Source organism: Coptis chinensis, chromosome 9 (genome assembly GCF_015680905.1).
Source record: "Coptis chinensis isolate HL-2020 chromosome 9, ASM1568090v1, whole genome shotgun sequence".
NCBI classification, from domain to species: domain Eukaryota; kingdom Viridiplantae; phylum Streptophyta; class Magnoliopsida; order Ranunculales; family Ranunculaceae; genus Coptis; species Coptis chinensis.
The window spans coordinates 61,210,618-61,237,173 of record NC_141464.1 but is presented as its reverse complement, the minus strand read 5'-3'; the positions used below and the strand labels follow the sequence as shown (position 1 = coordinate 61,237,173).

The window sequence follows — 26,556 nt, the reverse complement described above, 5'->3', positions numbered from 1 at the left end:
TTTACTTTTAGTTAGAAGCTAAGGTGCCTTTATGAAGGAACTAACTACCTTAAGCTAAGGCGCCTCAGTGGAGGAACTACCTGCCATATAAAGAATGAAATATTATGTATATCTAAATGGTTTTTTTAAGGCTACTCATACCAGCATTATTTATAATGCTGACCCGATGTGCATGTTTGCTAATCGGGTGTGTTCTTATATGAACATAGTCGATCAGCCTAGACAGGGTTAGCTGATGTTCGAGAAGGTGGCGTGCTGCTCGTGATTGATGTTAGCATTTATTTTTAATAAGATGTCGGTTCATTTTTCCTCAGAGATGTAGTGGAATTTGTTGGGGACATATGTTTTAATTTATTTTTCTGAATTCTTAAGTGAAGAAGTTTGTAACTTAATTTTGATCACAAATTTTCATAATGATGAGTTATTGTTAACAATAGTCTATTATTTAGATTTTTTTCCGCATGTGTTTTTATTCATTAGGGTTATGAAATAGATTGGGTTTTGAGGTTGTTGCCACATCTCGGATATCGAGGGGTCAGGTATCATTTATATTATCTGATTTATCGAAATTCGGAGTGTGACAGAAATAGTCTACAGTCTCCAGATCATCATCTACTGAATATGAGTACAGAGCTTTAGCTTACACTTGTATTGAACTTCATTGGTTATGTCAACTCTTACAAGACCTACATGTTTTCTTATCACAACCTTCGGTCCTGTGGTGTGATAATATTGGAGCTTTAGCATTGGCATCCAATCCAGTCTTCCATGCACGGACAAAACACATTGAGGTTGATTATCACTACACAAGAGAGTTAGTCACCAGTGGAGCTCTTCTTTTAAAATATATATGTACTCAAGATCAGGTTTCAGACATCTTCACCAAAGGTCTCTCTGCAAGTAGATTCAATCTGCTAAAGTCCAAGCTTTCGGTTGCTTCATATCATCAGCTTGAGGGGGTGTAATAGTAATGATTAGTGTTTAATCAAACTGTAATAGTGATTAGTGTTTAACCAGTACTGTATGGCGATTCCTATCTAGTGACAGATGTCAAACTTCTATGATGAGTTAGTGAAAGAGAGGTAGGGTTTAGTTAGTATAAAAGTAAGCAATATAGAGTCAAGCAAGTAAGCCGGCATACACAAGAAATGGATCTGTTACTAAGGCTGAGTCCAATGGCTCCCTATCCCTTTAAAAGTAGAGTTAAAGTCAACAGATTTTGCTCTCTATCATTACTTTCCTCTTTATATATACAAAGGATTCTACTCTCTATCTCTAGAGTAAAATAGAGATAGAGAGTAAAATCCTTTGTATATATACATAGAAAAATAATGATAGAGAGTAAAATATGTTGACTTTAGCTCTACTTTATTGACTTTAACACTACTTTTAAAGGGATAGGGAGCCATTGGACTCAGCCTAAGGAAGGTTAAGTGACTAATTACGCCTTTTGGACATTATACTTTCAAGGTAATCCCAACCTGAAACCTTTTGAACATTACTTTCAAGAAGGAAGGTTAAGTGACTAATTACGCCTTTTGGACATTATACTTTCAAGGTAATCCCAACCTGAAACCTTTTGAACATTACTTTCAACTCTTTGATGCTGGCGGGGTTCGAGCCCCAGACCTTTGATATCATCACCTAAAGGTTTTACCGACTTTGCTAGTCAGCACCTGTTTTTTTTTACTCAGTTGATAATACAGACTATTGATTAGGAATAATATTCGACTATCGACCATGATCAGTTAATATGACAAGATATGGACAGTTATTAGAACTATCTCCTCAAGATACAGGTATATATCGCCTGACATATATTTTGCTCAATTATTATCCGCCCATCTACGGTTCCATTTTATTTTGCTTCCCTAATCAAACAGCCGTAAATAGGGCTGTCAATGGATCTGTTTGGGTCGGATTATGGAAAATTCGAATCCGAACCGATAAGAAAATTGGGAATCTAAAACCGAACTAAACCGATAAGATATATTACAAACCGAAACCAAACCAACTCGAACCGAAAACTATAAAATCAATTAAATTCTAAATTAAATCAATTAAATTCAGCCACACAATTGATAAACATATACAAAATTAATTATAAATATTACTAAAATGTCATCTTATCGGTTCGGTGGAGAGTAAACGCAAAACCAAACCAATATCTTATCAGTTTAGTTTCGGGTCGGTGGAAACAAACCAAATTACCAAAACCAAAACCGTTTTTTATCAAAACCCATTGACAACCCTATTAGTCGTAACCCTAGCTACCATATTTCTTGCTTCAAATCCAACCAATATTTCTATCTAGTTTTGTACATAGTATATTTAGCGAGAGTCCGGTCAAGTATATCCAAGTGAAACATGCAAAACTGTAGTGATTTAAATCTCAACGGAATTTAAAAAAAAATGAAAAATTATAATATCACTAGAATTTCAACCGAAACGCTTGGAAATCTCGCAAAATCGTTATCTCGGCATTTAACTAAAACCCTTTTCATTCTTCATCCTCTGCAAAACCCTAAAAACTGAGACAAACAAAAAAATGGATGAAGAAGAAATCCCAATTGACGAAAACTTCCCACTCTTTTCCAAAAGATCAAAACCCATTTTAACCCCTACCTCAAATTCCCACATACCCAAAGCACTAGAAAAATTTACAGACTTAAAAACCCCCACCACCACCACACTAACATTCACAGACTTAAATCTTTCTGACTGGGCACTTGAAACATGCAAAGAACTAGGCTTGAAAAAACCAACACCAGTCCAACAACATTGCATTCCCAAAATCCTAGCTGGCAATGATGTTTTAGGACTAGCTGAAACTGGCAGTGGCAAAACTGCTGCATTCGCGCTACCTATATTACAGAAGTTAGCTGAGAATCGTTACGGTGTTTACGCGTTAGTTATAACGCCTACGCGTGAATTGGCGTTTCAGTTAGCTGACCAGTTTAAGGCACTTGGGTCTAGTTTGAGTTTGAGGTGTAGTGTTATTGTTGGTGGAATGGATATGATTGAACAAGGGAAAGTGTTGATGAGTAGGCCTCATGTTATTATTGCTACACCGGGGAGGATAAAGGTTTTGATTGAGCAGAATCCAGATATTGAGGCTGTGTTTAAGAGGACTAAGGTATAAAATTGTTTTTGTTGATGATATGTAAATTTATTAGTTATAACAATTTGAACGGTTAAAGTATATGTGAGAAATGCAATATGTTTCATAACCATGTTGGGATAGAATTTCTTGCGATTGGCACCTTGACGTGCTGTTTTTAGAGGATATGTGTAGTGGATGGTTGAGTTTTGTATCTGTTTTAATTGAATGGAAACGCTTAAAATTTATGAATGTGTAGTTGTGTACGTACCATGTATTATAGAGACGCATATGATGAAACAATGCTAACACAATTTGAATGGTTAAAGCATGTGATGTGTGAGCAATGTAATATATCTCATAACCATGTTTGGTAGAATTGCTTGGGAATTATATTCAGATTTAGAGGATATGTATAGTTAATGATCCAGTTCCAACCGAATGGAAACCCTTATGATTTGTGAATGTGTATGTAAAGATATGTATAGTTTTGATCTTGCGGGCTACCAGGTTGGAGTTTATCTGATTTTTGTGAGAGAGGTCAGTTATTCCAATATGTAGATTATTTTTATCTACATGTTGCCTCAGGTTCCATGTGGAAACCTTCTCTAGGCATCGAATGAGGTCTTCTTTGATTATTACCACAAGTGCCATATCTCATTTACATTTTCTAGTGCAGTTCTCTTTTAGGTGTATTGTTTTGTAAATAAAGTTTTAACATGAAATTTATTTTCATGCTTTCTGAAATAAAGCAGTGCTACATATGTATGATTCTTGTTGTGAGCATGTAATTCTGTGTGTTATCTAATTTGTTCATCATTTATGTTCCAATGGCTTGATGCTTTTGAGGTTTACACGGTTATGCCTTAATTTTTGTTCAGTTTCTCGTTTTGGATGAGGCCGATAGGGTTTTGGATGTTGGCTTTGAGGAGGAACTGCGAGTGATTTTTAAGTGCCTACCTGAAAATCGACAAACTCTTTTATTTTCAGCGACAATGACGGAAAACCTACAGACGTTGCTTGAGCTTTCTGCAAACAAGGCATACTTTTATCAGGCATATGAAGGAGTCAGAACAGTTGAATCTCTCAAGCAACAGTATCTATTTATTCCCGAGAATTTAAAAGATGTTTACCTCCTTCACATTTTGTCAAAAATGGAGGATATGGGAATCCGCTCAGCCATTGTGTTTGTTTCGAAGTGCAAGTATGGATCTTTATTCTTTATATCATAGTGTTTCAAAATATTTTCTGTTTGTTTTCTACCATCTATGCTCTGTTTTTTAGATATGTTAATTTTCTATATGACCTGTTTGTCCTGGCCTGTATTCATCCTTTTTAAGGTTCATTTTTCTTTTTACACTGTTCGCATTGAATTCATTCTGATTCCTTAATATTGTAACCGAGCAATGCATGGTTTCTAGTGATAAAAAGAGAAACATATGCTACATTTACACCTTGGCATATTTGCCTACATTCAGAAAGAACTATCAAAACAGAGAAATGCTAAAGCATGTAAAAATGCGACTTAGAAGGTAAAGTTGACTTTATTGCTGCAGGAAAGATTACGCGGACACTTAAAGAGTTATATAGAAGTATGCAAAAATTAACACTTAGAGTAACATAATAGTTCTTATGCAGTGTTTTTATCAAATACATCACATCCTTTTTGCTTGTAACCATGATGCACTTAGGATTTTGTTGTTTTTTGGCAATGGCTGCCAATTATAAGGATGTCTACTCTGAAGTGGTTCACACTTCACCATGATGTCTGATCACACACGATATCAAACTTAGAGATTATAGAGTTTTAGAACTTTTTGACTGGTTTCGCCCATTACCGAGCTAGCATGAGGTTAACACCGGTGGGGCATCTCATGGCTCACCAGGAATGGCTCTTGTGGAGCCATATTTTGTAATAGAAGGGTTTCTTACCTGGGTGTTTCTCAGCCTATCTTTGCATCTAAAGTTCACTATACACAGACTTATGGGTGTCATATTGTCATTCCTATAGACGAGGCATGGTGCAAAAATGTTTATGAATCTGATTGAAATGTGACTCAAGTCTTGTCCTTCAGTGCTTAGAGCATTCACTTTCAGTCCCCTAGATATTTAAAAAAAAATGGCACTACTACTTACTTAAGTTGGATAAAATGACATTTAGGTGCTCACGCACTTTTCGAGAAGGCAATAACTTAGTGCTTGTGTCCAAGTGTCTAAGCCTGATATCTACTCGTTAAAAGAAATTGCATACCTCTACTATGTGTGAGAAAATTATAGTTAAATATTGGTAACATTTTTGCTATTTTGTATGTGGAATACTTTGCTTTAAAGTTTAGCCATTCTTTTGTTACTCAACCATAAACTGTTGAACCAGGACTTGTCACCTTCTGAGTTTGCTATTGGAAGAGCTAGATCATTCAGCAGCAGCATTACACTCACACCAATCTCAAGCACTGAGACTTTCTGCACTACAGCGGTTCAAATCTGGTCAGGTCCCTGTTTTGCTGGCAACAGACGTTGCAAGTCGTGGTTTAGATATTCCCACTGTTGATCTTGTCATTAATTATGATATTCCAAGGTGATAGTTTCTTTTGATACCGACTGTATATTGTGAAATTTCTTCGTTTGCATAACTTGCAGATAATGACGAGCATGATTTTGTGATTTCCAACATCGCAGGCATTCCGAGGACTATGTTCATCGAGTTGGCCGTACTGCTAGAGCTGGGAGAGGAGGGCTGGCAGTGAGTTTAGTGACACAGGCAAGTAACATAACAATCCCCATTTACAAATCGAAACTGTAATGTGAGCTTTGGTAAGCTTGCAAATCTTTTGCATGCCTGTGTTTGAAATATGATGTAATTTTGTAGTAAACATGAAATAGTGTAATTTAAATTGTGTACCAGCTAACTTTTGTATTTATGTTCTCAACTATTATGCTTAATCACAATCCACAGAATGACGTAGATCTTATTCATGAAATAGAGGCCAACACTAAGAAACAATTGGAGAAGTTTGAGTGCAAAGAGAATGAGGTGCTTGCCAACATCACCAAGGTGAGATAATTTACATCTGGTGATTCCTAGAGTGTTACATTAGTTTTGCGTAACTTTGGAATTTGGACTTGTAAAATTTTCTAACTCGTAGGTTCACAAGATCCCACATCAAATGAATATTTCATGGAGAAATTTGATCAGGGTAACCAGAACAACAGTGTCTTGTTCTGAATTATCAATTATGGGTTCCGTTGAACGAATCCTGTTTCTTCATTTAATTGTGGCCAATGCCATAGATTTCCTACTTTTCTGCCACTAAAGTTCATGTCATCTTTGGTCTACCTTTTACTCTTTTAGTACTTGAAACCACCCTCAACTTAAATTCTTTAGGGTCATGTTTGAACCTTCATTCTAACTTCGCATAATGACAAGCTCTTGAAAAGTAAATAATTCTGGAACATTAAAACAGAAATTGTAATTCTGGATTTATCGAAGTACATTACATAAATCATAAATGACTTGTAATGCTATGTGATGCATAAATGTGCTATAGTAAATGCTTTTCAGTAGATAAGCTATAGTTCATGAGGATACAAGTTAGCTTAGATGGAAGAGAGACTTATGGTCATGGACTCTATGTGACGCCATAGAAAGTCCTATAATTTTAGGATTAGAACTAGTTACCAGCTTGTCTTCTTGATTTTGGTAGTTTTAGTTGGAGTAGTTTTACTAGTTATTCTCCATGGAACATCTCCATGGATTCTTGTTGCTATCTTGGATGTGTCGAGGTGCTTTAGTTGAGAAGATGGGGCCTGTGTAGGTACACAGCTCTCTTCTCTAATTTTTTTGAGATCCTGTTGGACCCAACCTTTTCAAGCTTCTGACTGTGTTATATGGTTAACTGCTCCTACATTTGCCATACATTTTTTATTTCTTATTTATTTATTGATTGATTGATTTATTTTATTTATATTTTTTTTCTGGACGAATATGCAAAATAAGTGAGCAAATCAGAAGTTGTTAGATTGAATATTTTCATCCGCATTACAGGTTTACAAGGCCAGAAGGATCTCAGCGATGAAGATGAGAGATGATGGCTTCGAAGAGAAAGCAAAAGAACGCAAAGCCCAAAAGCTAAAATCATTAGCAGCAAAAGGATTATTAAAGAAAAGAAGTAAACAAAGAAGAAAGAGCAAGTCTTCTTCCTAAAATAGTGTATTGCTGGTTGGAACATGTTTGAGAAAAGAAATCTCGAAGAATCTGATATATAAAAATTGAGCCTAATGATGTATTAGGGGGAGAAAGAGTGTCACCATTGATAAATACAAAGTGTGCGTGTGTGACACTTTTTAGGATTATCATTTAATATGTGAGAAATACATTATGTACGATTTTGACTTCAATAACAAATGTATTTTTTGTTGCTTGTGAAGAAATTTGTTGCAGACTCTAGGGTGTGTGAAATTGCCGTGTCCAAACGGTCTAAACCTAAGAACACTATTCTGGCTATAAAATTCTTTTCTGATTTATTCTATTGTATGCTAAATTCAATGAGATTAGGCTCACTTGTTGGTTTATCAGTTGTGAGCCGACCGACAAGAAGTTTCATGCACTCTAGTTATTTTCTAGCATTTTTTCAAGCAGATGGAGCAAACAGAAGTCAGAAGTCAGAACTAATAAGTTGTTAGGTGCAAAACAAAACTAATCAGCTGGTAGCTGCAGCAAAGGTGGCCTTGCACAATGACCAAAATATCGCCCGATATATCCGATATATATCGGTATTTTGGTACACCGATATCGATATTTTTGATATATATCCACCGAATATATAACCTTTTTTTTTCTTGATATATATCGGAATTTTTGATATAAAATTTTATATCGCCAATATAATCGATATATCCGATATTTACGATATATATCAGTTGACTTTTTGACCATTTTTTAATATAAATATGATATTTCCAATATATTTATTATATTATATTTCCGATATATCTAATATTTTCAATATTTTAAATAGTTTGGACTGGTCACCAAAAAAATAGATATATCTGATATATATCGGTTTTTGGATATACCGATATATTCATCGATATCGATATTTTGGGCCTTGGCATTGTATACTTATAAGGAGAAACAAGCTCTTTCCATATGAAGAAAAAGTGAAGCTACCTTGATTCTCATCTACTTAAGTTCAACCACAAATGAGCATTATTACAACATTATAAATGTAGAACTACTTCAACCAAAGAAACTGGTATTGCTAATCAATGTATTCTACATTTCTACTACAACCCACATCTTCCATTACATGACTTTTTTCTTAAAGAAAAGGGTGCATCTCACGCAACTTCCAACCGTCTAATGAAACTCGTGGTCGGCTAAATTTAAATGACATTCTCAGTCAACTATTTAGTTGGAGTTTTAGTGAAAAAATTGGTCCTCAGATCCCAGCATTCATGGTTATACCAACTACTAATGGAAAACAAGTAAAACTCATAAAACCAAAAAGCCACCCAGTACGTCTTATTGCTTGTTGGCCGAACAATATGGTGTGTATGCAGGGAGGACAAACACATAATAAAAAGGAAGAAAATGGTCCCACAAAGTGTTGAGAACTCGACCGTCTGAATTCGTCCTTGGGCCGGCTAAGGTTCCTACTCATTTTTTTTCCAGTACATCAACATTAACAAACGAACAAACCACTCGGCGTATTAAATTTTGTCCATTATTACCCATGTCTCTTTCACCAATCATTCTTTTCGGTTATCCAGCAAATTGGTATGTAATTTTTTGGTCTAGCCCAATAACAAACATAGGGCGAATTCGATCAATGTCAATATAGAATATGGATACTTTAGTTAATATATAATAATTAATTGGTATGGTAAAGTTTCTGCCAAAATTCCTTGTAAATGAGACAAATTTAAGAATCTGCAGCTATCTATGGTAAAATCATGTAAGCAAAAAGATAACGAGTTATCTCAATTACTCAAACAATGCTCCTAAAAGCATACCTACCATAGATCATAGTATCATACACATCATTCTAAATCTTGAGAAATATCAATCTTAAATCATAGAGATCTAAGTTTCATATTCCAAACAAATAAATTATTTGATGCTCTTTTTCTAAAAGGAGCCAACAACTAAAGTATGTAGTCATATTGCCATTAAATAACATATGATAAATGATATCTGTAAGCTCACTATCATTCCAGAGAAGTGCACCCTGATTAGTAATATGTTGTGCTACTATTAACGTACACCAGACTATATTTTCTTCAGTTACGGTTCAGAGATCAAATGGAAGCAACTAATAGCTGGCTTTCCTTTCTCATGGATGAGAGTAGCCTCAACCAAGATATGGCTATCCGAAAATTTTGCGCAGCAAGAACGGAGCAAGAACAAAGAGGTGACTCAATGGAGGAGGCGCTGAATGAGATAGAAGAAATGTTGTCTCCTTCTGATACAACTAGCAGTACTGTTCCACATCTAGGCTCTACTGAGGAGGACTTCGTCGATAGTTTCTTTAACATGGATTGCGGCAAGGAAGAAGATACTGACAAGTCCTCCAAAGAAAAGCCGACGTTCCTCCCATGCGAAGAAACCACCTTTCAAGACGATGATCTCATGGTTGCATTGTTCAGTATGGTTAATGATATTGAAGGACATGCTGCTTCTAATTCAATGATGATTGAAGATAGTTTCAATGATTTTATGGTGGCTTCAGATGTGCAGCCTTTGCAGCCTAATGGTACTAGTGCAGAAGAGAATTATCAGGCAGCTAATGGAGTAGTTGACCAAGGACTTCACTTGGTGCACTTATTGCTAGCCTGTGCTGAGGCTGTTGGTTGCAGGGACACTAAGCTTGCTAGTTTGATGCTTGATCAAGTATGGGCCTTAGCAAATCCATGTGGTGATTCTTTGCAAAGAGTCTCTTTTTGCTTTGCAATGGGACTGAAGGCTAGATTATCACTTGTTGTGGGCACAAATGGTATATTCAGTAATGCTGATATTCCTGCTATGAGGATCAATAGGGAAGAAAAAATGGAAGCTTTGCAATCCCTTTACCAAGCTACCCCTTATATTGCCTTTGGTTTTATGGCAGCAAATGAGGCTATATGTCAAGCAACTCAAGGTAAGGAAATTGATTCCATCCATATCATCGACCTTGGAATGGAACTACTAGGCCTTCATCAATGGCCTTCTTTGATAAGAAGCCTAGCTTCTCGGCCTGAGGGCCCACCGAAGCTTAGAATTACTATAATCATCAATGGAGATGAAAAGTACCCTATTCTAGATTTAGAGCATGAAGCAAGCATGAGAGCTTTAACCGATGATGCTAGTTCCTTAGGTATGACTTTACATTTCCATGTGATTACAGAACCTGTAATACCATCCCTATTTACTAGTGAGAAACTTAACTTAAAGGAAGGAGAATTGTTGATTTTCAATAGTATTATGCACTTGCACAAGTATGTGAAGGAGAGTAGAGGTTCATTGAAGATTATCCTCCAAGCTATCAAGAAACTAACTCCAGCCTTGCTCACAGTCGTCGAGCAAGATGCAAACCATAATGGGCCTTTCTTTCTTGGGAGGTTCCTCGAATCACTTCACTACTATTCTGCTATTTTCGACTCCCTTGAAGCCGGTTTACCCCGAAATAGTGCGCAAAGGATTAAGATCGAGAGGTTGCATTTTGGAGAGGAAATACGAAACATTGTTGCTTATGAGGGATCTGATAGAATCGAAAGACATGAAAGAGCAGACCAATGGAGAAGACAATTAGGAAGAGCTGGTTTTCAAGTTGTGGGATTGAAGTGTATGAGTCAAATTAGGATGATGTTATCTGTATATGCCTGTGATGGATATAGTCTAGCTACCGAGAAGGGCAGTTTGCTTCTAGGATGGAAAGGGAGACCTATAATGTTGGCTTCTGCATGGAAAGTGCACTCTTAATTTTCCTTACTTTGAATCAAATATCTGTCTATTGCAACTTGATTGATTATTTTCTTGTTCATTTTTGTTCAAACTTCGAAGTATACTTGTTGAAATTGCTATACGAAAAGCATGAAATGTACAGTAATATTTGAAAATTGCTCTCAAGTTCCAACACTAAAATGCAAGGTTCACCGCAAATTTCATTTGCACGGCCTTGTGAACTGCTGAGCCAATCATGGAATGCACCGTAACGACCATAAGTCTCTCTAATTAAACTCCATCAACTGCTCACTTTGTGCTGTGAGGAAAAGAATCTATTCAATTCATAGATATCTTTCTCAAGATACTAATTCAGCACCTGGAGTAAAAATGTATCATCCACCATTTTTAATGCAGAAAGCTGGCGAAGTTTTGTGCACAGTACATAGGCAGTTAGGCACATAGCACATGTAAAAAGCTCTATGTTATGCACCACTGAAATCAGAAATAAAATAAAAAACAGGTGTGGTCACTATCTATCCGAAGAATGATATTGGATCTTAATTTCCCTACTTTTGTTGTTATACTTGAGCATCAATTCCTTATGCAATTTAACCGTATAGGTATGACTATGCTTGAAATGTGATTAATTATTTTGTATCAGTCATTATCGTTTTTCAATTGTCCCTTGTGCCAAAAATGCTGCACTCATGGCTTTCAATGTCTCCCTTTCCATTGTGACAGCAATCATTAATTATTTAACTAATTCACTTCGCTATCGACTAATTCATTTCCCTATCAACGCGCAACTGTCATAGAATTCTTCACGACGTTGACATGCAACCGCGGTTTTCTGAAGGATATCCAATACCTAAAAGCACCGATCCATATGGCATCTATAATAATTTAATTAATGCAGATTTGATCTTTTGAACTGTTTAGTATAGTCTTGCATGGAACAATTGAAGCCTTACATAATAGCATAAAGTCACAAGGTGCTTCGGCGATTCATAGCCAATTTTTTTTTGGGTTAACTAGTATTACCTCCTACTAGATGAGCCCATTAGAATTTCCCCCAACTAGATGGGAAAATTAGGGACTCCCCAACACAAAAAAAAACATGGTCAACCTTATTTTTTTTTTGAAAAAATTAGGGTCTTCCCCAACACCAAAAAAACACGACCAACCTTATTTTGTTTTGAAAAGTTAAGCTGGGGTTAAGGCAGACCCCAACTTGTATATTAAAACTAAAGCTTGAAACTTACATTCCTCCCAAAGAGTATATTCATTAGAGGGAGGCACAACATGACACACCAGTACATAGCCCGAACGCATAGGTGAGTCCCAAAGTGTCATCCCAAAACTCTTTGGTACATTCTAGTTTCAAGTTAGATGCTGATTTAGATGCTAGATGCTGAAAATTCATAGCCAATTTTGGTACAATTCATAGCTAATTTTAGTTTCGAGTTGGATGCTGAAATTTAATATGTTATAATAGCTTAATTATTCCACATTATGGATTGATTAAGATTAATTAACTAGAACACCGGTTTGTTACATGTTCAATATGTTCAATATGGATTGAATTTGTTCGTATTGAACTTGGATACATATTGGAAACAAAATGGCTAGATACTAAGGTGTACGTATTCTAAATGTTCTAGATATTATTTGGCCAATCCCAAATCATATGCAACTAAGCAGCTTATCTCTCCAAAAGATCATATCAGCCAGAATACACACACACTTCCTTGGAACATGAACAATAGTGCCGTGCAGAAAGTAAAGGATTAACCAGTAGCTCACCGATTTCATTTACTTAGAATTCTACTGGAAATTGACGTTCTGACATCGAAGAGCGGGTCACAAACCCATATACATTGATCAGAGTATAATGAGGATGACTTATGTTGTGTACATCATAGATGTGTTCTAAATATTCACAGATTAATAATTTAAAAGTGAAACATGTCATCAACTCCAATGCTAGTTTATTGGGTTCATATGAATTTAATCTGATGAGACAAAAACTTCGAAAACAATGATTGAACAGTAAAACCATACAGATCTATCTGGCTGGAACTCAAACGAGGGCTATGATCCCCAACAAAATTACTTCTAATAGCACCATAAATCAAATTGTTATAAGTATGGTAGGACCAGGAATTTGTATCACCTACTACAGAAATCAAATTGTTATTGCATGGGAACAATCTGTACCTTCCTGAGAAGTGAGAACATCCCATAGAATGCTACAAATACAAAAACGTCAAGAAAAAGAACAAGAACACCAAAAAGGAAAGGAAGATAGTTGAATGTATTATATGATGAAGCAAAATTTGAATTGATCACCACCTACTCAGCATGTGGAAAACAAGGGTAAAAATAGGTAAGTATGTGATCATACAGTAGCCTGTGGTCTGAGATTGTTTACATGGGTCTGAGTAGGCCTCAAATGCGACTTGAGTCCCTCCCAAAAACAAAATGTCTTCCCCAGTCAGATATAACCAAGGCCCTTGTGCGCCAACTGACTAGCTTGCTACATATGGACATAAAAGATCAGTCATAATCATTACCGACCTCAAGGCCATGAGTAATAATACTCGAGAGACTTTGAGCATGCATAGCACAATTAGAATGTTACCTTGCATAAACAGAGTACCACAGCCACTGTGAGCTGCGACCAATTGAAACCCAGTCACCAGGCAGTTGCGCTGCTGTTTGCTCTCCACCTAAAGGAGCAAACTGCCCAAAATGCTTGTACCTGCAAAATGGGAAGACACCAAAATGTAAGAAAGACTTTTCTTTAAATTTAACCCTGATTCAAAAAATTTGAGTTTAAACCTACACAGTTCGCAGAGTTTCGAACTCTATAATTAAACTGATTTTTAACACTCATTAATTTGTCAGCAAACAAGTCAATAATCTTTAACGTCTGCGTAAGAGCCAACACTTGCTTTAGTCGCTGTTTGTGGTGACATGAGTCCCTCCTGGCAACACATGAATGATGAAATAAAACTTCTAACAAGGGTGGGATTATATGGGGACTGCTATTGATGGATGCAGTATATTCTTCAGTGCAGTGTCGTGGAAGCCATAAACTCTTAAGGACAAAGCAGTTTCCAAAATCTCCTCCGTGGGAACATTAAAAGCAGAAGTAAATCAAAGTCACCATCCCAGAATAAGATATGGATTCTTAAAGTTGACCAGTCACTGATAGAACACGCAATGCAGCTAAAAATCCAGGGAAGACTGACGACCGAAAGATAGGATGCCAAATAAATGTTGTGATTTTCATGGCCAAAGCCTATTTCAGTTCTGCTTTTACACAACCTTGTGAACATTATCAGTCTTTGGAAGAAGAGAAACAACTGCACCTACTTGGCAGCACAGATAAGGGAATATCTGGTAGATGCCCAAGCAAGCTTGAAGGTTTCGTCAACATTTGACGGGGAACAAGGTAGAGATTTGGAAGAAATGATCCAGAAATCCTTGATCAAAGAATAGAATGAAGAAGATTCAAGAATTAGACGAATAAAGAAGTTGAGATTGAAGGAGATGATGAAGTTTTGAAGAAGAAGAAAATAGGTTTTGAGATAATTTATTAATTGATTTGGTATTGAATAATTCTAAGTTACATTGACACAGATAGGTGCGCCCATATCCGACACAGATACGAAGTGTCTGACATGGAGATATATTAAAAAATTGAGGTATATCACATACAATATGTGTCCATGTGTGTCCGACATGGACACGTGGATACATATCCAACACGGATTATTTTTGAAATTTGGCGTGTCCATGTAACATAGGAATAATTGAATACCTAAAAACACTAGAACGGGTTCCTTATATATAGATAACCCCAACTTGATGAACAAGAAACAAGAATAAAGGAAACTACTAAATCCACTACTTACTAATTAATCCTAAAAATACTAACAAAAATATACTATTTATTTTATTTTATATAACATAATTTTATTAGCTTATAGCAAAGAGTTCATACAATGCTGGACTCGACTGAAAGAGATATGGACTGTCATGTGAACAACCATATTACAACCCAGATCAATATTAGACTTTCCTAAGTCAGCTAGCAAGTGTGCATGCTGAATATTACAAAAATATACTAAATAATCATTGTTAAAATGGTACTTCTCATCCTACACCAACATTGAACTTTACTTTCATGGGAACTAAGAAGCTCTTTTGAAGCCTCTTCAATGAAGTGAAAAATACCTAGTTGCACAAAAAATATTGCATTCCAGCAGTATCTGAGCATGACTCCAGGATTAATTGCAAAAAAAAAAAAAAAAAAAAAACATTGGGAGTTGGCACGAAAGTAGGAAGAGTTACTGAAAGTTCGCTTGTGTTTTGGAGCCAAAATTATCAAATTTTTTTATTGAAGCTGTTTGGGTTTTTTTGATTAAAAACTTTACATTGAAGTCATCTTTGGTCGTGAATCTTGGAAGCGTCATGCCTCTTAGCATGTAAAACTTTATTACTATAGACCAGGATCCCCATATGTCCCTGTATTCTTTAATCCAATACCGTAAAATTCATCCCAATTGAGAGCCTAACGACCAAATTTGGATGCAATATGTTCCACAAAAATGACAAATTGGTAGATAGATGACTTACAAAACTCAAGTATAACAGAAATAAGCTACAGGTTAAATGAGTGTTTCAGAAAGGTGGTACGTGATCTAAGGTAATAATTGATGCTCCTAACTGTTTATTCCTACCACATGCAAATCGTAGCAAACCCCTGTCGAAAATTAATGTTTATGGGGTGCCACAGTTCAATGGGAGTCTCAATCTGTCATTCATCAAATCCTGAAACTTGAGTTGTTTGCTAGAGTTTTGTAAAAGAGTGATTTAAATGTTTTAAATGTATAATGATAGGTAAATTGATACTCCACATTAATTTACCATTATTCAGAAACTAAGACAGAATCCGAGTAACATTTGGTTTTGCTTCTAGTTGTTCCTATGTTTATGCCATCCTATATTACAGAAAGAGAAGTTGAGCTTGTACCTGAAGGGACGAAAACGATGGCGTCCCACACCCCTGAATCTTAGAGGACCTTCAGGATATTTTTCACACTCATCCATACGGTTAAAACATTTAGAAAGGTATGAACCCTGTTGAGCAGCAACCTGTAACAAGAAGATAAATAGTGAAGGATTGGAGATTCTTATTCAAAGTAAGAACGCCAAGCTTTACCGGCGAGTAAACAATCTGAATAGATGAATACGTTTCAGTACCTGAGCTGTCGCAGGAAGATTCTTCATCTGGGAATCTACCTGGGAAAGAGAAGACTTGAGCCCTTCAATGTCCAGTTCAATAGATCCCTTCTCATCATTACCTTTGGAATCCTTCAAAAGGTCTACAACACTTTTCATCCGATTATTCTTCAAATAAAGTTCCACTTGAGGGTACCTTTCACAGATGTCATCAATCACATCTTGCAATTCTTTAACAGTTAGAGTACCAGATTGATCTTTATCTGCCTTGTCAAATATCACTGAGACATCTTCCTGAGAGCAGTTTGGAAATTCAATCAAGGAAATAATAAATAGATAAAAGAAAAAGAAAGAAACACAGAACATTTAGAACAGTTTGAAGTAAAAGTTGATTGATGTTTAACCATGATGAGAATACATGTCTTATGGCAATCTGTCCCCACTCCCCAGGAACCGATTGTATATATTTTTCATGGAAAGTAGTGCTTCATTTTTTTTTCCCAATAATTAAGTTGAGTGCTTTACAAAAACCACTTAAACATATCCTGCTTAATCTAAGCTTTTTGGGTATTTGGCTCACCAATTTAGACAAGCACTTATTGTTTCTTGCTTATTGTTTTGTATAAAGTTTATAAAAACATTCAGGAAATATTTGGTGTCATATACGTTTCGTGTATCAAAGGAACAGAAAGAATTTAATATTACAGAAGTTCCTCTTGATTCTAAGTTTTCCTATGTAGTCTGGAGTACATAAGCAAAGTTCACTAGCCTAAGTTTAAGTTGCCTCTTGATATGTGAACGACTCGTTTATCTTGTTCTCTCTAAATCTATTCTTTTTTGCGCAACTGCATATAGCCTGCATACGGTTGGCTTATGCTCATTTTGAGCAATGGAAAATGATTTCAGAAGTATTCTGTTGATTGATAAATATAAACACATACGATCAACACTATTATTAACTCACTACCAACAGATTTCAGCTTATATCTAGAAAGTATGATACCCCAGGAGTGCTCGTAGGGAACTGCGGGTGTTGGGGACCGCTAATTTGGAAGTTAGAGCAAATAATTTTTGCGGATGTCATTTTAAAACGGTTTACACCCAGAAAGCGACAGAACGTATATGGTTTTGCGCAGGGTAGCCTCTTTCTTTTCTGAAAGCGAGAAGATGTTCTGAATAGGAGTCAATGAGTCATTTCTAGTTTTTCTACTATTTAAGCAAGTGAACCAAACTCATTTCTAGAAGATTATTGAGATAACAAAAACACTTTCAGGATCAAACAAATCAAAACTTTATAGAAAAGGCCATGCTTACCATGACTTTGCGTTGATTAATAGTAGCACAATCACCAAGTGCATAGACGTTATCACATCCCTCAACTCGAAGCCATTCATCAGTTGCTAAAACACGCCTATTCGCCTGTCCTCAAGACAAATTTATTTTGTCAAATACGTACTCTAAAGCCCATAAGAACATAAACCATAACAAATGGAGCAATCCGAAACCTCAATTAGTGAAAGAAGAAAAGCCTCATTTGTAACAAATGTAGCAATTTTAGGTAAAGACTGGTCACTCAAATGCATCTAGAGAAATTACCTGTCCAATTTGTTGCATAAAATCCATAATGACAGGGCGGGTCCCAATACCAGTTGACCATACAACCATTCCATATGGTACAGAAGATATCTCTCCGGTTGATCGTTCCTTCGTCGAGATTGCATTATCTGTTACTTTTACAACCATGGATCCTAACTTCAGATCAATACCATCTCTCTGGAACTTATCTTCAGCAAAAGCAGTGATTCTTTTATCAAACCTGCAAGAAACAATGTTTACAAGCATGAGAACTTCTTGGTTCTAAATAAAGCACCAGTAACAAATAGTTGTTATGTGTTGCTTGTTTGGATTCCATTGTTGAGCATGTAATACATTTCTCGATTTCACGATGTTATTTTTGCAAGAAATGTGACCAGAATCTACAGACATTCAGATTTTTAAGACTATAGTGACAACCTACCAAATCAAAAAATGAATTGAAAAAAAACTGTTTTCTTTCTTACATGTTCAAAATATGATCCCCCGCCTCCAGAAGTGTTATTTTCACCTTGTCATGAACCATAGGATATATCTTCACTAAATCTTCACGAATAAAGTCATGAAGTTCTGCAGCGAACTCCACCCCGGTTGGACCACCACCAACAACTACAAAATGTAGATTTTTCATTTGTTCTTGCTCACTTAGAGTAGGGAGGCTGGCCCTTTCAAAACAGTCAATCACACTCCTACGGATATTCTGAGCATCCTCTACTTCCTGCAAAAGATGTGCATTTTGCCTGAAAAACATTAGCAATGACATGCACAAAAAGACAAGACAACTAAATCCTAACAAAAAAATATCCAGATCACTATCCGTTACAATACTATTCTGCAACAATTTATTGTTTCGAGAAGTGAAAAAATAACATGGATTTAAGGGGACTTCAGTAATATTAACTATTAAGAGACTGGTACCAGGCAACTTTCCAAGATAGACAAGCGATATCATCAAGGACAAAGTACCTTCAGAAAATGGCAATTCTCCTCGACGCCAGGCGTGTTGAACGTATTTGAACGGGCACCCATAGCTATTACGAGGTAGTCATAGTCAACTGTAAAGTCTCCTTTCCCTCCCAAACTTTCATTTTGAGTTGACCGACAGTAAACTTTCTTGGTCTTTGCATCAATCTTGACACATTCAGCTTCCCCATATTTAATCTCTCCACTTTTCTGGCAGAGTTGTAAAAAGAAAAAGCCAATCTCCTAATTAAAAATTGTAATTACTAAATACCGCCATTGTTGATATGTTATACCATGCCTTCTAATCTACCCGAATATTATTTCAAAAAAATAAATATACAATACGATAAATTCTCTAATACCTTTCTAATAATATTGCGAATTGGCTCAACAATGCTTCTTGCTTCCACAGTGCCGCAGGTGACACTTGGTAATAAAGGAGTAAATGCAAAATAATTACGCGGTGAAATCACCTGGACATCATATAAAGAAGTGTCCACATTTTTCAAGAAACTTGTACCAGCCCACCCAGTTCCAAGCACAATAACTTTTTTCTTCTTATTAGTATCTACTTGTGATGAAACAGCATCATTAATACCACTTACTGGCTTGGCATCTGAATATGCCACAAGACTACCACCACTGTAACAAATCGGAACTTAAGACATAAACATATAGTAAATTATATTACCACTCAAGTAAACTAATAGTGAAAATAAATTACCCGACAGTGAAGAGAACAAGGAGCTTGGTAAATGAAGATAATGAATTATTATCATTGAATGTTCTAGAAGCTCTCTCGTAAAACGACAATATTCTCATTTTTCTTCTTCTTTCAGATTCAGATCGATCTTCAACTTTTGAGTATGTATTTATAGAAGATTTAGCCATTTATTTTTATATATATATGTAAGTTTCATGTTAGTCAGCAAAGTAAGTCAAAACTCAAAAGTAGTAAACAACGTGAGAGAAGAATCGTACAAGCAAAGTAAGTCGACAAGTCAACATGATACGTGTCAGTTTCTCCGTCTTCTTTGGAAAATAGTCTTTTTGTTTTCACTTTGACTGTTGACGTGGTGTTGCGGCATGGGCTATTTCGGGCCCATTAGTTTAAGTAATATTATGGACCTTTTGATTGGTTGGGTAAGCCCAAACGAGAAATTTCCAGGTGTTTAAACTTGCTATTGTATGTTTCAAAATTATCAGGACAAATTAAACGAGTAAAATTTTAGGTCTAATCAACTGCATGCAAACTGAAATATGATTTGCAAGGTATCAATCAAGCATTTATATTATTCCAAAATACACTTTTCTGTTATGACTTTATGAGGAATTAGACTTTACGAGTGAAAAATGGCACTTAAAATACAACAAGATGAGCATAAGGGATTAAACAAACACAGAAGCAAACCATGCAAATCTGATCACGGGAGAAGCGTGTTTAGTACAACAGTGCTGACTCTTGTTATGTTAAATTCGGCTGGAGTCCCTCCCAAATATGAATCTTCTTGTCCAGTCAGAGACCACCAGCATCCTTGTTCGCCAGCTGACTTGCTTGCTAAACAAGGAAACAACATTAAAGACTGTCAGATTTTAACGATAATGGTATAACTACATACTGTACGGTGGTTGAACACATGAAGAAGCCGCTTACCTCGCATACACAGAATACCAAAGCCACTGAGTACTGTGTCCCGTGGAAACCCAGTCTCCTGGAAGTTCTGCAGCTGCTTGTTCTCCTCCTAAAGGAGCAAATTGCCCAAAGTGCTTGTACCTTAAAAAAAATAGGTTTTCAAGGTACATTGCTAACAAAATTGATGGGGTAAATAATCAAGCAAATTGCACCAATAATGTATTATTGTTTCAAGCGCTCAGATGAAGATAAAAGTGTGTCACTATATATCAGCGAGTTATTTTGGGTCTAGAGTTTCAGGCTTGCTTCATACTAATCTTGAATCAAGGACACAAGTACTTTCAGAAGTAAGCAAGTGCTTTAACTTTGCACTTCCTATTTTGATGGCCCTTTCTCTAAAAATTTATTGTACACTTGCAACATCTTTGATCTTACTATTGCATGTGTTTCATCTAAGAACTAATAAGAATTTCCAAATTACTCTCCAGTCTTGTCCATCTTTATCAGAATGGAATAACATAAAAAATGGTAAGATGGCGCAACATTGAGAATACTTGTACCTTAAAAGTTACTTGATAGCAACCTTATTACTTATCCCTACAAGCTATATCAAATAGCATAGCCAAAAGAAGTCCATCCTTTATTTAGATAAGCATCACGGATTGAAGCCCTCAAACTGGTGCTATGGACAAAACACTGGCACTTGAAAAATGCAGCAGAAGAATTCTTTTAACGTATTAGTGTATTACAATTCATTTTAACGTAACGTATGGAAAAAGTTTCTAATAGAGTAACCTTTTGTCATTCTCCAAAAAAAAAAATCTATAAATCCAAATGTTTGTCAGCCATCACTTAGTCCTTTATTACAGGGTTTAACTATGACCTGGTCCAGAATTCAATCCCTAGAGCTCAAAGTTGTTTGCAGAGTTAGAATTTCATGCTTGATAATTGTGGGGAATTAAAGTGTATATGCTTGATCTGTTTAAAAGGTGAGCGACATGCAAGGTAAGGATTTCAAAGAAGAGGTATGACACTGGACAGTAAGCCCAGTGCCATTTATCTTCGTAATGCTCATTGTAACTTAAGTAATAGAAAGAAAAGAGTACATTGTAAGGACATGCTTACTCAAATGGCCGAAATTGATGGCGCCCAGATTCTCCAAAACGAATAGGACCTTCTGGATTAAGTTTGCAGTCCTCCCTATGGTTGAAGCACCTAGCCAGATATGCACCTTGTTGCGCAGCAACCTAACATGTCCAGAAGATGCAGTCTCATTTGCCCACAACTTCAGTCTTAAGAGAATGACGGGTAATGAAACACAATTACCTGAGCAGTTGCAGGAAGACTCTTCATCTGTGAGTCAACATGTGAAAGTGCCAACTTGAACCCTTCAATATCTATTTCTTTGCTTTCATGCCCTTGGGGGTCCTTCAACAGATCAGTCACACTATGCAGATGGTTACTCTTCAAATACAGGCCCACTTGAGGATATCTCACCAGGATGTCTTCAATTACATCTTGGAATTCTTTTACATTTAAGGTCCCTGAGTTGTCTTTGTCAGCAACACTAAATATTTTTGAAATATCTTCCTGTTGTATACATTACAAAATGACCATAAAATACAACTTTCAAAAGCAATAAATCGTTAATTTCATCAAGACATTGAAGTAGCCATCAAGTATGGTGAACAAAGATGTAAAATGCCACCTGAAGAAACTCAGATGTGAACATCAGTTGCGCAAAACTAAAATATCAAGAAGGCAAAACCATCCTTTGCAGTTTTTCAGTCTCGTGTAGTCGTGTTAGTGACTGGATAAAGTTCAATTTTAAATATATGACGACCTATGCTACATGGACACATCATATTTCAAAAATAATCCGTGTCAGACACACACAGACACATTTTGTATGTGATATACCTCAATTTTTTATATATTGCTGTGTCAGACACTTTGTATCCGTGTCGGACAGGGACACACACATCCATGTCAATGTAACTTAAATGAAGACAAGAAAACAAGATAATTAACCAGCCAAAAAATGCACATACCATGACTTTACGCTGGTGAATAGTAGCACAATCGCCAACAGCATACACGTTACTGCATCCCTCTACTCGCAGCCATTCATCAGTTGCTAAAGTGCGTCGTTTGGTCTACATACATAGAAGAGAGTATTATAAACATATACATAAGTATAAGTAATCAAAAATAGACAACCAAATCAAACTCCAGTAAAAGCAAGGGCATAGGTTTATAGCCAATGAACCTGACCAATTTGTTCCATGAAATCCCTAACAACAGGTCGCGTCACAGTGCCAGTAGACCATACAACCATTCCATATGGTACAGAAGAAACCTCTCCCTTCGATTTCAGTTTCATATCAATTGCCTTGTCAGAGACACTTATAACCCGACATCCTGTTTTCACTTCAATACCATCTCTTTCGAACTTTTGTTCAGCAAATGAACTGATTCTTTCATCAAACCTGTAATTACTGAAATTATGAGATCATGGTAGAATCCAGATTTTGTTTACGTAGTTGCAGTTTGGTGATAAAATTTAGGGGATGCAAGGACTCCCAATTCTTATATACACCATGAAAATATTTTTAACAGATTTTGTTACTACAACTGCATTACAAGAGAGTGTAAAGTACATTCAGGAAAATGACAGCACAATGGTAGGCAAAAAGTTTCCTTTCTACATATGCAATTTAATGTTATTTGACCAATCCGACAATCTGTTCCCTTCCCTCCCAAACACACTAAGTGAGCGAGCTCTTCGCTCTTAAACAAATGAACAGTACAACAAACAAACTACTAAAGCAGCAACCTTGAAAGAAATTTTCTTCCCCTGTTACCAACACACCTGACATGTCACGGTTTCTTAGTAACATTTTCTACGAAAAAAAACAAGTTATGACACAAATTTTTGTTTTGTCCAGCAAATCAATTTTAAAGGGGTGTGGGGTATTTCCATGAGGGGCGCCTCAGAGACTGTTAAAACGCCTCAAAGACATTAGTTGGGGCATCTAGAGTTCTAGACACCACAGGTTTATACTTCGTACACAAAAACTTATAAGTTATGTGCTTTTCTGAAGTTCATATGCTTTCTATATTTGAACTGGAAGCATGTGTCTCTGATGTCTAAAAGGAAAGAAGTATAGCACCTTGTTTATTCATTCATTGATAACAGAGGAAGTCTAGAATCTGGATAACTATATAAATTTTCCTTAAAGGTGCATCTGAGTGAAGGCTGAAGCTGTTATAAAGACAGTCAATTTAATCAAAAGCATAAGACACTCTGCTGACCTTATGAACAGTGGCAGTTACCAGAAAGCAGAGAAGAAAAGAAAGTTGATTGTGCATTTTTAGAACTGACTAGGGTATTGGTTAATATATCAATTATAGATAATTGATAAGAACTTGCATAAGCATAGCATATTCTTCCTTACATGTTCAGAATATGATCTCCTGACTGAACCACTGTTATTTTTGTTAAGTCTTGAACCTTGGGGTATAACTTGACTACATCTTCTTGGACAAAGTCATGTAGCTCTGCAGCGAATTCCACACCTGTTGGACCACCACCAACAATCACAAAATGAAGGTTTCTCCTCCTTTCTTCTTCACTTATGTTCGGAAGGGCCGATCTTTCAAAACAATCTATCACACTATTACGGATCTTCTGAGCATCTTCTACTTCCTGCATAAAATACATATGTGCGTTTTCCTGAAGAACTATAGATGTTGATTATTTGTGTGGAAGTAGAAAAAGAATTCCAAGTCATTATTTTGATAACACAAACATAAAGAACTTCTCAACAAGTATTCGAACAGTGATGAGATGGTCTTAGAGTATCTCAACTACTCTACATGAGAAAACCATCTATCCCAGAGTGATGGATGAAAGGGGAAATTACCTTCAGAAAATGACAATGCTCCATGACGCCAGCAGTGTTAAAAGTATTTACTTGGGCTCCTACTGCTATTACCAAGTAGTCATAGTCCAAGAGAAACTCTCCTTTCCCTTGTAAAAGGTCATCGTTATGCCGACAAAGTACTTTTTTGTTTGCTGCGTCTATCTTAACACACTCAGCCTCCAAAAATTGAACTTCTCCACTTTTCTGCAAGATATATGTAAAATGCAAAGAGAGAAGTAACTCAGTAAATATAGTAAATTAATTACCGCTTGCTTCATCTTAATGGTCTAAGTGTAAACAGTTTCAAGTTGTTGCCACAGCACAATGAACAACAATCAAGATAATGATGCCAAATTACGTGCACCGACGCAGCATGAACAAGAAGATAAGTAGAACATTTCATAGTATTCTAACATTACTTTGATGTAGCTAATTCAAATTTCCACTGTAATGAGTCGGGTGCTTGCTACATAAAACAATGGATTCAGTTCAACCCATTAGTCTTCTTGTTGATGTTAGATGTGATCATGAGTTGACTCAACCACCTGGTTGGCAGAAAATGCTGGGATAAAGTAGCGGGCAGTGTTTCAGGATTTCCGAAGTATAAGGAACAAAGTTTGTATTTATCAATACATTACGCACTTATTCGTGAACAAATTTATGCATATTTATTGTATCGGTAAGAACTCTTCTAAATCAATACCTTCTTTATAATTTTCCGTACTGGCTCCACAATGCTGCGAGCTTCGACTGTACCACATGTTACACTTGGCAACAATGGGGTAAACGCAAAATAATTACGGGGTGACACCACCTGAACATCATAGGAGGAAATATCCATATCTTTCAGGAGACTAATGCCTGCCCATCCAGTACCGAGCACCAGAACCTTCTTCTTTTTTACATCTCGTAAAGATGGTTCAAGAGTGCGCACACCATGTCCTGATTGTGATTCTGAGTATGATATAATACCTCCACTACTGCAATGACCACCACAGAAAGTGAATAATAAAAAGGAGGGTGGTTTTGTATAATGTGGAATAGAAAATGGAGTTGAACTTGATTAATTAACACTTTTATAGGCCGGTAAACAAATATAATATCAGCATACTATTTAAGATATAAATTTAATAATGTTTACAATTCAAGGAAAAAATATGAACTCATACATATATATTGATTGAAGTATATACAAAATGATTCATATCCAGGCCATGGGAGATCTAATTAATCTCAACTTGAAGCATATAATTAAAGTCCACGTTTCAGTCATACATAAAATCACATGGATCATTCCTCGAAGAAACTATGACGAAACAAAATAAGAGAATAAGAACCTGAGAGTGAAGACAACAAGTAGCTTAGTAATGTTAGAAGAATCATGAAGTCTGCTGAAAAACGAGAAGCCTCCCATTTTCTCTTTTTCTTAAGCTAGAAAATAAATTTAGACTTGTCAGAGAACTTAAAGTTTCGGATAAAATAACTATTTAATCCATTCAAACATGTCAACTTTCACAAAAATGGACCATACTAAACATTAGAGCATTTGCAATGCAGGTGATAGAGGGGGGTTTGTGAAAACTATCACCTAATTGGGTCCAAAAGCGCTGTGCAATGCAGAGTAATAAACTCGGTGATAGTTTTGCAGAGTTAATAAACTTTTCGGTGATAGTTTTTCCGACTTAGATGATGGGATGTTGGATTCATGCGGATTACACCGCAGAATCCAACATCCCGTCCGGAGTCCTAACGGCTAGTTTACCAACGGTCAAAAAGTCAGAACGGTCAAAAACGGTCAAAATAAAAAACTTTGGTATATATACAACATTTGTTTCATTTCTACTCACACTTCTAACAATCATATATCATATTTCTTCTTCTTTAAAATTAGTTCTTAAAAAAAACCAAATATCAAATGGCATCAACTCAAACATCTCAAGCAAGTGGTAGCACTCAAGCAAAAGCGGCTTTAGCATGTCCGATGATCAAGCTCTATGTCTTGCTTGGATAAAAATTAGTGAAGACTCCATTGTTGGTGCTTTCCAAAATGTAAAAGGATTTTGGAATCGTGTAACAAACGAGTTCAATCAAGTACGTGGGTCAGATAGGTCTCCCGATTCAATTAGCGGTAGGTGGAAATATATTTCAAAAATGATGAACAAATTTG

The 26,556-nt window shown here is 36.2% G+C and overlaps 4 protein-coding genes across 8 annotated transcripts; 2 read left to right on the top strand and 2 right to left on the bottom strand.

The window, feature by feature from the left end:
* The first annotated feature begins 2,490 nt into the window (after positions 1 to 2,490).
* RH36 (RNA helicase 36) lies at positions 2,491 to 7,531 on the top strand. 2 transcript variants are annotated; one of them, XM_086583939.1, is made up of 6 exons: positions 2,493 to 3,136; positions 3,982 to 4,304; positions 5,475 to 5,678; positions 5,780 to 5,861; positions 6,057 to 6,155; positions 7,146 to 7,531. In XM_086583939.1, exons 1-6 carry the CDS (start codon positions 2,549 to 2,551, stop codon positions 7,302 to 7,304), a joined length of 1,455 nt encoding a protein of 484 aa, XP_086440065.1. In that variant the 5' UTR covers positions 2,493 to 2,548; the 3' UTR covers positions 7,305 to 7,531. The 2 variants fall into 2 exon arrangements, with proteins under 2 accessions (XP_086440066.1, XP_086440065.1); XM_086583940.1 differs by lacking the exon at positions 6,057 to 6,155 and having other exon boundaries at positions 2,491 to 3,136.
* A 1,567-nt stretch (positions 7,532 to 9,098) lies between these two features.
* LOC147477153 (GRAS family protein RAD1-like) lies at positions 9,099 to 11,121 on the top strand. The gene has a single exon (XM_086584581.1). The coding sequence runs from the start codon at positions 9,405 to 9,407 to the stop codon at positions 11,058 to 11,060; it is 1,656 nt and encodes a 551-aa protein (XP_086440707.1). The 5' UTR covers positions 9,099 to 9,404; the 3' UTR covers positions 11,061 to 11,121.
* Positions 11,122 to 13,118: 1,997 nt separating this feature from the next.
* On the bottom strand, positions 13,119 to 19,854 carry LOC147477152 (external alternative NAD(P)H-ubiquinone oxidoreductase B2, mitochondrial-like). 3 transcript variants are annotated; one of them, XM_086584981.1, is made up of 10 exons: positions 19,555 to 19,854; positions 19,193 to 19,472; positions 18,834 to 19,040; positions 18,335 to 18,585; positions 17,871 to 18,090; positions 17,589 to 17,693; positions 16,296 to 16,568; positions 16,066 to 16,187; positions 13,666 to 13,785; positions 13,119 to 13,560 (listed from the first exon to the last, which is right to left on the bottom strand). In XM_086584981.1, the coding sequence occupies exons 1-10, from the start codon at positions 19,719 to 19,721 to the stop codon at positions 13,473 to 13,475; spliced, it is 1,833 nt and encodes a 610-aa protein (XP_086441107.1). In that variant the 5' UTR covers positions 19,722 to 19,854; the 3' UTR covers positions 13,119 to 13,472. The 3 variants fall into 3 exon arrangements, with proteins under 3 accessions (XP_086441107.1, XP_086441106.1, XP_086441108.1); XM_086584980.1 differs by having other exon boundaries at positions 18,834 to 19,073; positions 19,555 to 19,714; XM_086584982.1 differs by having other exon boundaries at positions 13,119 to 13,556; positions 18,834 to 19,073; positions 19,555 to 19,714.
* Positions 19,855 to 20,091: 237 nt separating this feature from the next.
* On the bottom strand, positions 20,092 to 25,916 carry LOC147477151 (external alternative NAD(P)H-ubiquinone oxidoreductase B1, mitochondrial-like). Of its 2 annotated transcripts, none has more exons than XM_086584983.1 (10): positions 25,727 to 25,916; positions 25,093 to 25,369; positions 24,390 to 24,593; positions 23,922 to 24,199; positions 22,733 to 22,952; positions 22,515 to 22,619; positions 21,790 to 22,053; positions 21,589 to 21,710; positions 20,485 to 20,604; positions 20,092 to 20,388 (listed from the first exon to the last, which is right to left on the bottom strand). In XM_086584983.1, exons 1-10 carry the CDS (start codon positions 25,801 to 25,803, stop codon positions 20,301 to 20,303), a joined length of 1,755 nt encoding a protein of 584 aa, XP_086441109.1. In that variant the 5' UTR covers positions 25,804 to 25,916; the 3' UTR covers positions 20,092 to 20,300. The 2 variants fall into 2 exon arrangements, with proteins under 2 accessions (XP_086441109.1, XP_086441110.1); XM_086584984.1 differs by having other exon boundaries at positions 23,922 to 24,172; positions 25,727 to 25,913.
* Between the last annotated feature and the right edge of the window lie 640 nt (positions 25,917 to 26,556).